This window comes from Pan troglodytes, chromosome 20 (genome assembly GCF_028858775.2).
Source record: "Pan troglodytes isolate AG18354 chromosome 20, NHGRI_mPanTro3-v2.0_pri, whole genome shotgun sequence".
NCBI lineage: Eukaryota > Metazoa > Chordata > Mammalia > Primates > Hominidae > Pan > Pan troglodytes.
Genome location: NC_072418.2, coordinates 8586780 through 8599572, shown reverse-complemented (window position 1 = coordinate 8599572; position 12793 = coordinate 8586780). Strand labels below are relative to the sequence as shown.

Genomic DNA, 12793 nt, shown 5'->3' with positions numbered 1-12793 from the left:
TTTTTTTTGAGGCGGAATCTCGCTCTGTCACCCAGGCTGGAGTGCAGTGGCGCAATCTCAGCTCACTGCAAGCTCCACCTCCTGGGTTCATGCCATTCTCCAGCCTCAGCCTCCCGAGTAGCTGGGACTACAGGCGCCCGCCACCACGCCCAGCTAATTTTTTTTTTTTGTATTTTTATTAGAGATGGGGTTTCACTGTGTTAGCCAGGATGGTCTCGATCTCCTGACCTTGTGATCCACCCGCCTCGGCCTCCCAAAGTGCTGGGATTACAGGCGTGAGCCACCGCGCCTGGCCAAAATGTTTTTTTAAGCCCAGCATGTGTCTGTGAACCCTGGGGCCTCAGAGGGGAATGCTGAGCAGCCGCTGGACGAGCTTGGCGGGGCAGAGATGGCCAGGAGACAGCCGGGGTCGGCAGGAGCTGGAAGACCTTGCAGGAGGGCTGGTTGCTCTCCCCTCACATCCAGGATTGGGAGGGAAGGCTGGGTGTCCTCCAGGTGGGGTGTGGGGCAGAGGGAGTGTGGCCTCTCAGAGGTGGTGGCAGCAGCAGGCGCTCCACGCGTGGCCTGCCGGCCACAGGGCCTTTGCCTTGCTGTGCCTCGTGCCAAGGCCAGCCTGGCCACTCGGCGCCTGTGATCCTCATCCCAAGGAGCACCAGCAGGCGTGGCGGGCTCGCTGCCTGGACTCCCCACCCCGGGCACGGGATGGTGCATGCTGCGGCCTTTGGCACAGGCACCTGTTTGGCCAGTTCCTCTGCATCTTAGTTTCCCGAGGCCAGAGAGACGCTGGCTCGTGGCCAGCAGCCTGGGAGTGGGGAGCTGCTCGCGACCTGGCCCGGCCCAAGAACACGTGACTCTAGGAGGCTACTGACATTAGTGGGTCACAGCACAGTCTGGCTGGAGTCGCTAAGGGTGTCCCACCTGGGCTGGTTGGCCAGCCACCTTTGACTTTGCCATTGCTCACGGAGCCTGCTGCCAGGCCTCAGGGGCATGAAGGAGCTGCTATCCCGACATCTCCCAGGAGGCTGGTTTCCAGGGGTAGCCAGGAAGGGGTTCGCAGGCCCCTGGGATGCTCCTAAGCTTTGTAGGCCCAGGTCTTGTGTAGAGGGCGTGCCATTTAGTCATTCCCAGTGCCTGTGACTCACTGGCCGCTTCCAGCAGCCAATCTCAATCCCAGGGTGCTGGCCGCAGGGTGCTTTGGGGCGTGACCTCTACCTGGCCGGCAGAGGGTGCCCTCCTTGCTTTTCGGTGCTGCCCCTCTCTGCAGTTGTGAACATGCCGGGTCTCCTCGTCGTGGCTGCCTTCCCTGTTTGGTTTGTGTGGGCAACAGGAACCTCTCCAAGACCTGGGGCTTCCCAAGAACCTCTGCCGGGGTGCGCTGGCTCTGCTGCTGCCCAGATCCCCTGTCTGATTCAGCATCTTCATCTGTGACGGGGGGACACCAGGAACACCTGGGTTTGGGGCTGTGAAGCATTCGTATCCGCTGAGTGCTTAGAAAGTGCCTGGTCACCATCAGCGCTCTGCAGGCACTGTGACACGGTACAGTTGGTGTCACACCAGTGTCACTGCTGCGTGGCTGTTTCGCCTTTGTGCTCTGACTGTCCGTAAGATTAGAGACCTCTCCTCTCTTGTGATCCCTGCTGGGATCTTATGGTAGGCGCCTGTGGCATTTTTGGTGGATACATGAGTATTTAGGGATGTTCAGCAGACAGGGTGCTAGTCCAGCACCAGGCCCATCAGGAAGAAAACAGGACAGTCCCATTGTGTGTGGTGTTCATGGGTCAGTGGGATGCTGGGACAGAAGACAGACATGCTTTGGACTATGAGGAGAGCTGGCAGAGAGTGAGCTGTGCTCTGTGCTTGGGGACAGCAGCAGGCTGAGGTAAGGGCAGGTGGGGGTCAGGAAGGGATGAGCTGGGTGGAGGAGGCGTGGAAGAAGGCAGCATGTCCCTCTGGCTGCACCGAGGATGTGGAGCCTCCTCCAGGCTCATTGAGGCCATTGGTGGGCTGGGGTGAGCCCTGAGCCCATGGAGATACCGTGGCCTGAAAGGGGGCTGTGGTGGAAGCGGGTGACGGTTAGGAGGCAGGTGGTCCAGGAGAGAGGGGCTGGCCAAGGAGCTCGGGAGAAGCGGCTGGACTCGCCATGCAGCCAGGGTGCACAGCTGTGGCCAGGAGTGTGGAGAGGAGAGGACCTGGTTCTGAGCCCCAGGGTGCCCTGTGCCAGGCAGTGGACAGAGCTAGGGAGCGTCCCTGGGGTATCCCAGTGCTTTGGTACCGTCTGGCTGTGCCTCCCCAGGTGCCCTTCTTAGCCCAGGCTGCTTTTGGGGGCACTCACGGCTTCTGTGGGTGATAGGCAGGGTGCTGAGCACTGTGGCTGTGGCATTGCAGCGAATCCCCCCATGCTGCCCATGAAGAACCTGAGGCCTAGGAGGCAGGACCGTGGCCAGGCTCCTGCTGGTGTCCCTCAGGCCCCAGGCTTTCTGCACGAGGATGCCCCCCAGCCACGTTCATCCTCTGCACAGCCGTGCTGCCAGCGTCCACTCAGAAGTTACCAGGGAAAGTTGGAAGCATTTACAGAGGCAGATGCAACAAACCCCCTCGTAGCCGTCACCCACCCAAAGGTGGTCCCTGCACAGCCAAGCCCGTTCCAGCCTGTGCTGCCCTCCTGGTCATTCTGGAGCAAATCCCAGACATCCTCATTTCATGTGTGAATATTTCATAAGGGGCCTCTAGCAAGACAGTGCTACCAGGACCATACCTATGAATTAGTAATCTCTTATGTTACCATGTTACTTGGTTATATTAATTGATGATTAATAATCCCTTAGTCTCTCAATATGCCAGTGTTTAAAGTCTTGTTTTTTTGTTTGTTTGTTTGTTTGAATCAGGACGTTGATGAGATCCACACGCTGTGATTCTTTGGTTTGTCTCTTAAATTCCTTTCTAGATTCTCCCGCCCCCTTTTCATTCAAGCACTCTTTTTTTGCTTTGCTATTTATTTGGTGAAGAGTCAGGACCATGTGTCCCACAGAGCTTGGTACCATCTGGTTTTTGCTGCTTGTGGCCATGCAGTGGCACTCAGGATCGCCCTCTGACTCGTGTGTCCGTGTCTTGGGGGCCTGAATCTGGAGGCTTGGTCTCTCTGTGTGGCTGCCCACGTCTCTGCTGTCGGCCAAGTGGATGGTGAGGTGCTAGGATGCTCTCGTGGTCCTTCTTGGGTCAGCTGGGACAGTCTGTGCAGGTTAGCTGCTTGCCTTCTCCGGGTTCACCTAGTGGTGTCACTTCTGTAGGAAAGGCAGGACAAGAGCTCTCCTCCCCCACCTCGTTCCCCTTTATCTGCCAGGTTCCAGCCAGCCCTGTGCCCAGAAGTGCCTTTGCGCCATAGGCCGGAGGGTGTGGCTTCCTGAGACATGGATGCGACCGTTGTTCCTGAGCTGAAAACCCTCCTCCACCTCCGGACAGGGCTCCCCCTCCGCAGGGGCGGCCAAGGCCCTTCTCCCCAGGGTCGGCGTCACCACCTGTCTCCACCGCAGCTGTGCTGGAGCCCGGGGGTCCCGCGAGGACACCGCAGTCCGTGCCACTGTTTCCTGTGTGAGGCCACGCGTGCTCCTGGCGGTCCAGCCTGGGCACCCGTCCACCTCTTACCCTTCTTGAGCCAGCCAGCTCCTGGCCATCCTTCAGCCCCACCACAGCCTCCAGGGAGCCTTCCCAGCCCCTCCCACCCCTGCTGCTGGACCATCCCCCCTCCAGTCTGCCCTAGCATCTCACTCAGTTGGCTCACTAGGAACTAGGCCAGCTGCGCACCTCGGGGGAAGACAGGAGAGGAGTCCTCACAGCCCCAGGTTCCCAGTTTGGCAGGGACCCACGCCCCTGGGACAAGTGTCTCCGTAAAGGCAGGGGGCACAGAGGAGGGGCACGTGGCCACATTTGAGTCCTCAAGGAAAGCTGCGTAGGGGAAGTGTGGACTTGGCGGGGGGCGTGTCGGTTAGGGATACATTCAGTTGCTCGGACCAGCTGTGTAGCGGGGCTTCCTGTAGGGGCTGATCTTCTTACAGGACAAGAAGGCAAGAGGCGCCAGGGCCTGGCATCCCTCCACATAGTCCTGTGGTGGAAGCCGCCCCCACAGGCACCACCTCTCGCGTTTTGGCAGGACAAAGAGAGGTGGCGAGAAACTTTGTCCCTGCAGTTTTGTTTACGACTTGGGAAGGAAAGCCCTCCCTAGGCCGCCCTCCCTTCCATCTCCTTACCCAAGCCAAGCCACATGTCCCCTCAGACAAGGGGAGGGAGCCCTAGCCTGGCCCAGACAGGTCACACCTCCCCGCCTGGGGCTGGGGCAGAGACCCACTTTTCTGAGATCGGGGCTTTCCCCACACAAGGTCACTGTCGGCCACACCGGCTGGCCTTGGATCGGGAACCTGTTCATGTTCACTTGTCTGCTGGTTCTGGAGGCTCCTTCCCATGCAGGTGCACTTGGGACTCCTGGGCGGCTGCAGGAGCTGCCGCTGCCAACTGTGTTACTAGCTGGGCCCCAACTCCCAGGAGGCGCCTGTCCCCAGAGCTTGCGGAGCCTGGTGCCACCCGTGCGAACCGTCCAGCACTGCAGGCAGGCTGGGGAGAGACGGCACTCTGCAGCACCTCCAGCCCCTTGGTCTGTCCCCTCTCACCAGGACTGAGGGTGTGGTCGTACACCTGCGAGCTTAGGCTGCTGGGGAAAGGGCTGAGAATAAAGAGGGTGCAGAGGACGCCGGGCCCAGAGCTCTGCCCTGCGTCCCCACTGCTGACTGAGCCGGTGTGATGTCTCGAGCTTCTCAGCAGTGTTCCCCAACTCAGAAGCCTTCACGGGACGCCCATCCTCTTAGTTATTTTTATCCCGGTGGACTGCATTTTAACAAAGTGCGTTGTAATTCACCTACCATAAAATTCAGCCTTTTAAAGTGCACAGATTTGGTGGTTTTAGTATATTCACAGTGTTGTGCAATCATCACAAGTTTTAAATTCCAGCATATTTTCATCACCCCAAAAGAAACCCTGTGTCTGTTAGAGCCACTCCTGCACCTCCCACCTGCCACGGTACCCACTCATCCGTGTCTCTGCATTTGCCTCAGCCTCCCAAAGTGCTGGGATTGCAGGCATAAACCACGATGCCTGGGCCAAAATTTTGAAATGTTTCCAAAGTTCATGTGATCTAATTTTCCTTAGTTGCCTGTGCTTTTGGTGTTGTATTATAAGAAACAATTGCCTAATGCAGTGTCGTGATTGATACCTGTATTTTCTTCTGAGAGCTATGTGGCATTAGTGCTTACGTCCAGGTCTCTGATCCATTTTGAGTTATTTTCTGTGTGTGGGTGGAGTAGGGCCACCACCATTCTCCCCCGGGTGGGTATCCAGTTGTCCTGGCACCATTGGTTGAAGAGACTCCTCAGTCCCCATTGAGTGGTCTCGTCACCCTTGTCAAGCACCAGCTGCCCATAATGTTAGGACTTGAGCCTGCACGTTTGTTTGCTTGTTTGTTTATTTGTTTGTTTTTCAGACAGAGTCTTTCTCTGTCGCCCAGGCTGGAGTGCAGTGATGCAATCTTAGCTCACTGCAACCTCCGCCTACCAGATTCAAGTGATTCTCCTGCCTCAGTCTCCCGAGTAGCTGGGATTACAGGCTCCTACCACCACGCTCGGCTAATTTTTGTATTTTTAGTGGAGACAGGGTTTCGCCACGTAGCCCAGGCTGGTCTCAAACTCCTGACCTCAAGTGATCTGTCTGCCTCAACCTCCCAGAGTTCTGGGTTACAGGCGTGAGCCACCGCGCCCGGCCCATGCACGTTGTTTCTATGAAAACCTCCCTTCCTCCGTGTGACATTCGGGCTTGTCATAGTGCGGTTTTCCCACACTCCCCTGGGACCTGTGGCTTACATCATTTGGGATGGGGCAGGGTTCTTAAGGAAAAGCAGATGAAATTGTCTTGCTTCAGCTGGGCGCGGTGGCTCACACCTGTAATCCCAGCACTTTGGGAGGCTGAGGCGGGTGGGTCACGAGGTCAGGAGATGGAGACCATCCTGGCTAACATGGTGAAACCCCGTCTTTACTGAAAATACAAAAAATTAGCCAGACGCGGTGGCGGGCGCCTGTAGTCCCAGCTGCTTGGGAGGCTCCAGGCATGAACCCGGGAGGCGGAGCTTGCAGTGAGCCGAGATCACGCCACTGCACTCCAGCCTGGGCAACAGAGCAAGACTCCATCTCAAAAAAAAATATATATATCTTGCTTCGAAATTCCAAGGTTCACAGGAACGCAGCCCCTGCACATGCGGCTAGGCCTCCACAGGAGCCCGTGCAGACAGCTCCTTCCCGCAAGCCTGCCTGCCCTGAGCCCTCCTGGCCTTTCTGTATTCATCACAGCCCCTCACTCACAGCCCTTTTCCAGGCCACCCCGTCAACTCCTCACACCTTCGTGCGGAAAATCCATCAGCGCCTGCCCCATGCCAGGCGAGCATCCCTGTCTTCTGGGTTGGCGAGGGTGCGGGGCGGCACCCAAAGTGGACAGAGCCTCCTGGAAACTGGGTCGTGACCTTGTACTTTTGCCCCCTCTGGGTGCTGCGCTGTCGTTCGAGTCTGCGTCCTGTGTCCTGCGTCTGTCGGGCTTGGCCCTGGCTGCAAAGGAAGCGGGGAATAGAGGTGATGAGATTGTGGGCCTCAGAGGCCTGGGGCAGGTCTCAGTGCTGCCACGTGTTAGTTGGTCTCTGTGCGTCGGTTTCCCTGTCCGTTAGTGGCGCTGTGAGGGTTGAAGGGGGTACATGTTTCCTGTAACAGTCCGAGAGCATGGCTATGAATGAGCTTGCTTTCTGCCATGGGGCCAGCAAGACCCAGTTAGCTGCACATAGTAAGCTGGTCGATTTTGAATAAGGGCAGGGCAGGAGGTGCCCTGAGAGAGAAGTGGGCGCAAATCGGAGGGAGGGGAGCAGAGGCCCAGTGAGGGAGAGGGGAGGACCAGGGCCAATGGGGAGCTGTGTCCCTGCCCCACGGCCACCCTCTGATGCAGACTTTCTTGTTTTCTCTGTTTCAGGAGGAGCCGAGGAAGGTCTGCTTCACCTACGACCTGTTCCTGAACCTGGAAGGCAACCCGCCTGTGAACCACCTGCGCTGCGAGAAGCTCACCTTCAACAACCCCACCACGGAGTTCCGGTACAAGCTCCTGCGGGCCGGCGGGGTGAGTGTGCCCCGCCCCTGCCCGCCAAGGGGCTGCTCCACCGAGGCTGCTTTGCTGCGGCCGTCTGTGCCCAGCCAGAGGTGTCGGTGCTGGGGGCCGAGACCCGAGGCGCAGGTCACACGGCAGCACCCAGCAGAGCTGGAGGGGACCTGGGAGCTCCACAACCTGTGCCGGGGCATGGTGGCTGCAGGTGACTCGTTGCTGGTCACCCTGTGCTTCTGGGTGGCCATGGGTAATTAGCACCTTCCTGCAGGAAGTGCTGGGAAGGGATGGGCGCGAGGCTGGTCTGACCGCGTGGCTGGGCCTGGAGCTGGCTTGTAACTAGCCGGGCAGGGCCTCCGCACAGGGCCCCTGCCGTGCGCATCGCCATCACCTCTGACTTCGGGAGGCCAGACGACAGTGCCAGCTCTGGGGCCAGGGCTCTCCAGGAGTCGTGTGGCCGGGACCCCCATGCGGTGGCTGGAGTTGAGCCCTCCGGACCCTGTGGGGGCGCAGAGTTCCCCATGAGGGCTCTTGGCAACAGGGTGGGCGCAGGGCTGGTGGTGGTTATGGAGGAGGGGGGCGTGGAGGGAGGGATGTGCAGGCTGAGGCCTGGTGACAGAACAGCAATGCCACCTTCAGGGCCCAGGGCCACAGAGCCTTTGCCTGGGTGCCAGCCTGAGCCTGTGATGGAGCGGGCTAGGGTGGCATGGTGTGTGTCATGTGTGGTGTGTGGTGTGTCATGTGTATGTACGTGTGTGGTGTGTGGTGTGTCATGTGTATGTACATGTGTGGTGTGTGGCATGTGTCTCGTGTATGGTGTGAGTGGCATGTGTGGTATGGGGTGTGTGTCGTGTGTACGTGTGGGGTGTGGCATGTACAGTGTGTGGCATGTGTGGCATGTAGGGGTGTGGTGTGTGGTGTCACGGGTGTGGGATGTGTGGGGCGTGTGTGTGTGTGTTGTGTGGTATGTACATACGCTGTCTGCTGTGTCATGTATGGTGTGTGCATGGCGTGTGTGTCGTGTCACTTGCGGGAAGTGTGTGTGGTGTGTCACGCACGTATGGTGTGACGTGTGTTGTGGGGAGTATGTGAATGTGTCAGGTGTGTATGTGGCATGTGTGACGTGTGGGGTATGCGGGTGGGGTGGGTTGCCTCCTGAGTGAATTTGGGGCACCGTGGCTGTGGGTGTCAGGCTGGGGAGTCCTCCTTCCTCCTCATGGGGCATGGTCAGGTCCTTGGTGGCCGTCGTTCTCCTAAGAAGAAGGAGGCGTCTGTCCATGTAGAAGCTTGAGTGAGTCCTGCTGCGATCCTTGTAAAGCCCTGCTTGTGGTTCTGATCTGGGGAGGGCGGTGCCGGCGTGGGTCTACGTGGATGGCGTGGCTGAGTGCTCGGTGGCCCGAGGATGTGAGGGCTGGGTCCCAGCACCCTCCTGGCTCCGCTTTTCCACCTTCTTTCATGGCCAGGTGTTTTCACCACGTTTGCAGTAGGTGTTTTTGGGCATCCCCGGAGGTTCTGTGGTGGCGTGGCTATGGGAAGTGGCGTTCCCTGGGCCGCTCTGGGCTGCAGCCAGGACCTGGCTCCCTGTGGGAGGCGGCTTCCTTTGCTCCGCAGCGATGAAGGCTCTGAGGGCATCGTCTCAACACATAAAAGCCAGGGGCGGGGAGGAGGCGCAGGGCAAGGCTGGGAGGAAGGGCCAGTCAGGAGGGAGCGCTGGCTCCACAGAGAGACACGCAGGCTGAAGCAGGCGCCGTGGGGGGTGTCTGCCCCAGGCGCTGGGCGCTCTGCCCTCTGAGGGTGGGCTGTCTGGGGAGCTGGCTGGCTGGGCAGGAACTTTCCAGGCCTCCGGGGCTTGCCCTGGAGTGGGGCTCTCAGCCTTAGGAGCAGCCGGAGGCCTCGGTGGCAGGGGCTCCTCTCGGGGCTTCCCGGGACCAGGCAGTGGCCGTCTAGCAGCAGGTGACCCCAGCCCCCCGCCGCGGGTGCTGGGAGACCCGGGAGGAGGGGCTGGTTTCTGTGTCAGCGAGCGCTGCTTTCTCTGCTCCTCTCACTGGGGGTCGCTTGGAGATCGGTAATGGGAGAGAGGGTAGGACTTTCCGCTGTTCCAGCCTTGTGCCCCTTAGGACCGTGTCTTGTCTCTGCCCCCATGGCTGAGGGTCTGTGTTTCCGCCGGGGAGCCTGGTCCTCCTGGCAGCACTTGTGGGAGGTGGGAGTCATCTGCGTGTTCAGTTCCCAGTTCCTTTTTCTCAACGGTCTGTGCTAGAGCGAGACACTGCGTGATCCTGAAAGTCAGTCTAGGGCATTGTTTTGAGGGGAAAGAAGGTAAATTACCATGAGAGTCGAAGGAATGGGCCTGAGAGCAAATGGGGCTCAGCCTCCTGGCAAGCCGATCTGTGCATGGCAGCCTTCTGTGGCTCCTCCGTGAGCTTGCGTGGTGTGCGTGCTCCAGAGTGTGGAGGGCCTCCCGTGGCGTGTTTTCAGGGACGGCTGGGGCACACATGCTGTCAGTGCTGAGCTATCATGGTCAGACAGGCTCTGAGAAGCAGCTCAGAGCAGGGACCCTAGGGGCCCATGGCCGCATGACATCAGCGTCCTTAGATGAAAGGCTTGGCTGGCCGGGAACTGCAGGTGCTCAAGGCTGTTAGCGGTGCTTCTTTACCTCCTTCAATACTTTTTTTTTGAAGTGTATTTTCTTCTTTTGTTCTCTCTTGCGGCCATCTGGGAGGCTTTTCTCTGTGGTGGTGGCATTCCTTAACTCGCAGTGTTGATATCTCAAGACCTTGCTCCGAGCTTCCCCCTGCACAGCAGGTGTTTCCTGGGAGCCCTCCTGGAAGGACCCCAGAACTTTCGTCATCCGTAGCCTCTGATGGAGCGCAGGAGCAGGTGCCCCATGCTGCAGGCTCGCTGGCTCACTCGGGCCTGCTTTGCAGAGAGCCCCCCCCAGTAGGCACGGGTCGTCTGCCTTGGTCTCGGCCTCAGCCTGGGTGCTCTTGCCCTGTTCGGGTCCGCTGCAGTCACCGCACACCAAGGACGGCTCATTCCCCGGGCACGTGGGACCCACTGGAGTTGCACCCATGTGCACCCCGGGAAGTTGCTGCCTGCCTTTCGCAGGCATCTGGCTGGCCTCTCACACTTCTGAGCTGTTCCCCCTAAACCTAAGCGCGTAGGTCAGGCTTCGGCCGCAGCTGCCTTCTCATGATTCTCAGTGTGCTCCGCAAGTCTTCTTGGGCCAGCCCTCCGGTCCACTGTTCCCAGAAGGCCGCGTGGCCCCACCTGGTCCCAGCCATCCTGGGACCCTGGGCTTTTCTTCGCTCCCCACCCATGCCTGCTTCTTCTGCGTGCTCAGCACCCAGTCCCCAGCAGGGAAGCGCCTGGGATTCTTTCGGGAAAGCTCTCAGGCTCTCCCTTCTCCCCTCCTGCAGAGGGAAGCCCCACCACCTTCAGCCCGGCCCGTGTGGGCCCCCTGCCCCCTGCCCATCGATAATGACTGTCTCTTCTCTGTCACTAGGTGATGGTAATGCCCGAAGGAGCAGACACGGTGTCCAGGCCCAGTCCTGACTACCCCATGTTACCCACAATTCCACTCTCTGCCTTCTCTGACCCCAAGAAGACCAAACCATCCCACGGCTCCAAGGTTAGTGAGGCGGAAGGCCCAGTCGCGTGGGAGCGCCGGGGCCCAGCTGTGGTGGGTCTGGCCCCGGCGCCCTCCCTCCACTGGGCTGGGCCTTCCGCACCTGCTCGCTCCCTTGGCGTCTTCCTCTTTGAGCTCTCTGCACACCCCTCGCTGCGCACTGCCGCTTCCCTAGGATTTCAGGAATAAGCCCGTGATCATGGGCTCTTTGCCCTGTTCATCTTGAGGCCAGAGACCCTGCCTAGTCCTCTCCCGTTCTGCCAAGTGATGGCAGGGCCCCAGGACTGCTCGGCCTGAAGCCCTGAGACCTTCGCCGAAGGCTGTTGGGGCGGCCGCTGGGTAGAGTGTCTCTGTCTAGGCTGCAGCTGCCCACCTCTTCAACCCTCCTGAGGGCAGCTGGGGCTACTTCTGCCCTTGGCTATGCCAGGCTTTGCATCTCGGGCTATGGCTCACTGCAGAGTTTCGTGGGGGAAGGGCAGGGGAAGCCAGGTGGGTGCCAGCTGAATTTCAGTGTGGAAGAAACTTTTTACGGTCTCATCTTGGCCCAGTCGGTCAGGTGGGTGGCACTCGGCCTTTCTGAGGCTTCTCTCTCTAAACCGTCCCTGAGCAGCAATTCAGAAGACAAGCTAGAGAGCCCTTTGATGGCATCACAGTGTCCCTTTAACCCGTGAGCACGCCCCAGTCCTCTGTAGCTGCCCACTCAGCACAGTCGTTCCTGGAGGCTGAGCGGCACAGGCCCTCGGGGCAGCTGCCCGGTGCCTGCCACCCACACATCTCTCCACCGGTCCTCTCCTTTCTCCTCACCTCACTTGTCTGCCAGGCCCTGCGTGTGGGCCCAGCCATCCCAGGCAGGACAGGCAGGGCTCTCCAGCTGCCTCACAGACTCACCGTCAGCCACGCGGGAGAAGAACCGCAGCACCCAGGCAGGTCTTTCTGGCTCTTTCCCCAAGGCCAGCAGGTCTTAGAAATCGTCAGACTTGCCAGATTCTCTGAGTAGGAAACGGAACCCTGGGGTCTCCCCACTCGGCCTCCTGGCCTGTCTCTCCCTGAGCCTTGTGGAGGCTCAATGAAGGAAAAGCTCTTGCTGGGGATCTTGGCAGTGTCCCTCTCAGCTACCACAACAAGGTTTCTTCTGTACGGGTCACTTCAAGCCACCTAAAACCCTGTGTAGAAAGGACTTCTTGGTTGGAGAGGTGCCCTCCCTGGGGCTGGCGGGGCTGCGTCTGCTGGGGCTGCTGGTGGTATCTTTTGCCGGAGTGTCTCTGAGACCCCTGGAGGCCCCAGCTGGTGAGTTTATCCACCAGGCTTAGGAGGCCTGTGGGCTCCACCCTCTCCGTCCCTGGAGGCTTCTCCAGCCACCGGGTGGAGAGATGTAGGCGGCATCTGTGGGGAGCGTCGGGCAGCACGGGGTCCTGCCGAGGCACTTGTCTGCTGAGGGCATTCTGAGAAAGCCTCTCTGCCCTGAGCCCTAGCCTGGTGAATGAGCTGTCGGCCCCACCATGGAGCCCTGGGTGGCACAGGCCTATGAACCGGCCTCTTCCCCAGCTGAGCGACCTTTGGTCACTGGCTGTCTGCCTGGAGAGTGAGTGGCCGGGCCATGTGCTCCAAGCAGAGGTGCCTCAGCAGGGCTCCCTGAGCCCAGAGAGATGGGATAGGTGGGCCTTTTGGGGCCTTGCCCATCAGAATCCCCAGGCCGGGGGACTGCTGGTGAGTGCAGCTGCAGCAGCTTTAGGGGACTCAGTCCTGGGGTTTTGTCCCCACTTCACAGCCACCACCCAAGAGTGGCGTGGCAGGCAGGAACCACAGCCTCATAGAGGGGGCAGGACCCTCTCACGGCTTTGCCTGGCAGCAGCTGCAGGGAGCCGGGTGTCACCCATGTAATGTCAGGTACTTGGCCTGGTTGCTCTTTCCCGTGGAGGTTCGCAGACAACCTTGCAAACGTGATTTTGATGGCTTCTCACCCTGGAGAGCGCTCATGTTATGCTTAAAATT

The 12793-nt window shown here is 59.5% G+C and overlaps 1 protein-coding gene across 4 annotated transcripts in view; it reads left to right on the top strand.

The window, feature by feature from the left end:
• The window catches only part of MLLT1 (MLLT1 super elongation complex subunit), a 76620-nt gene that overhangs the window by 42344 nt on the left and 21483 nt on the right, over nt 1-12793 (top strand). For 2 of the 4 annotated variants that reach the window (XM_016934804.4, XM_016934802.3), the window contains exons 4-5: nt 7051-7194; nt 10679-10804. In XM_016934804.4, coding sequence (XP_016790293.1) covers nt 7051-7194; nt 10679-10804 — 270 coding nt within the window. The remainder of the gene's footprint in view (nt 1-7050; nt 7195-10678; nt 10805-12793) is intronic. The other 2 variants (XM_063801065.1, XM_016934803.3) reach the window with 1 other exon arrangement.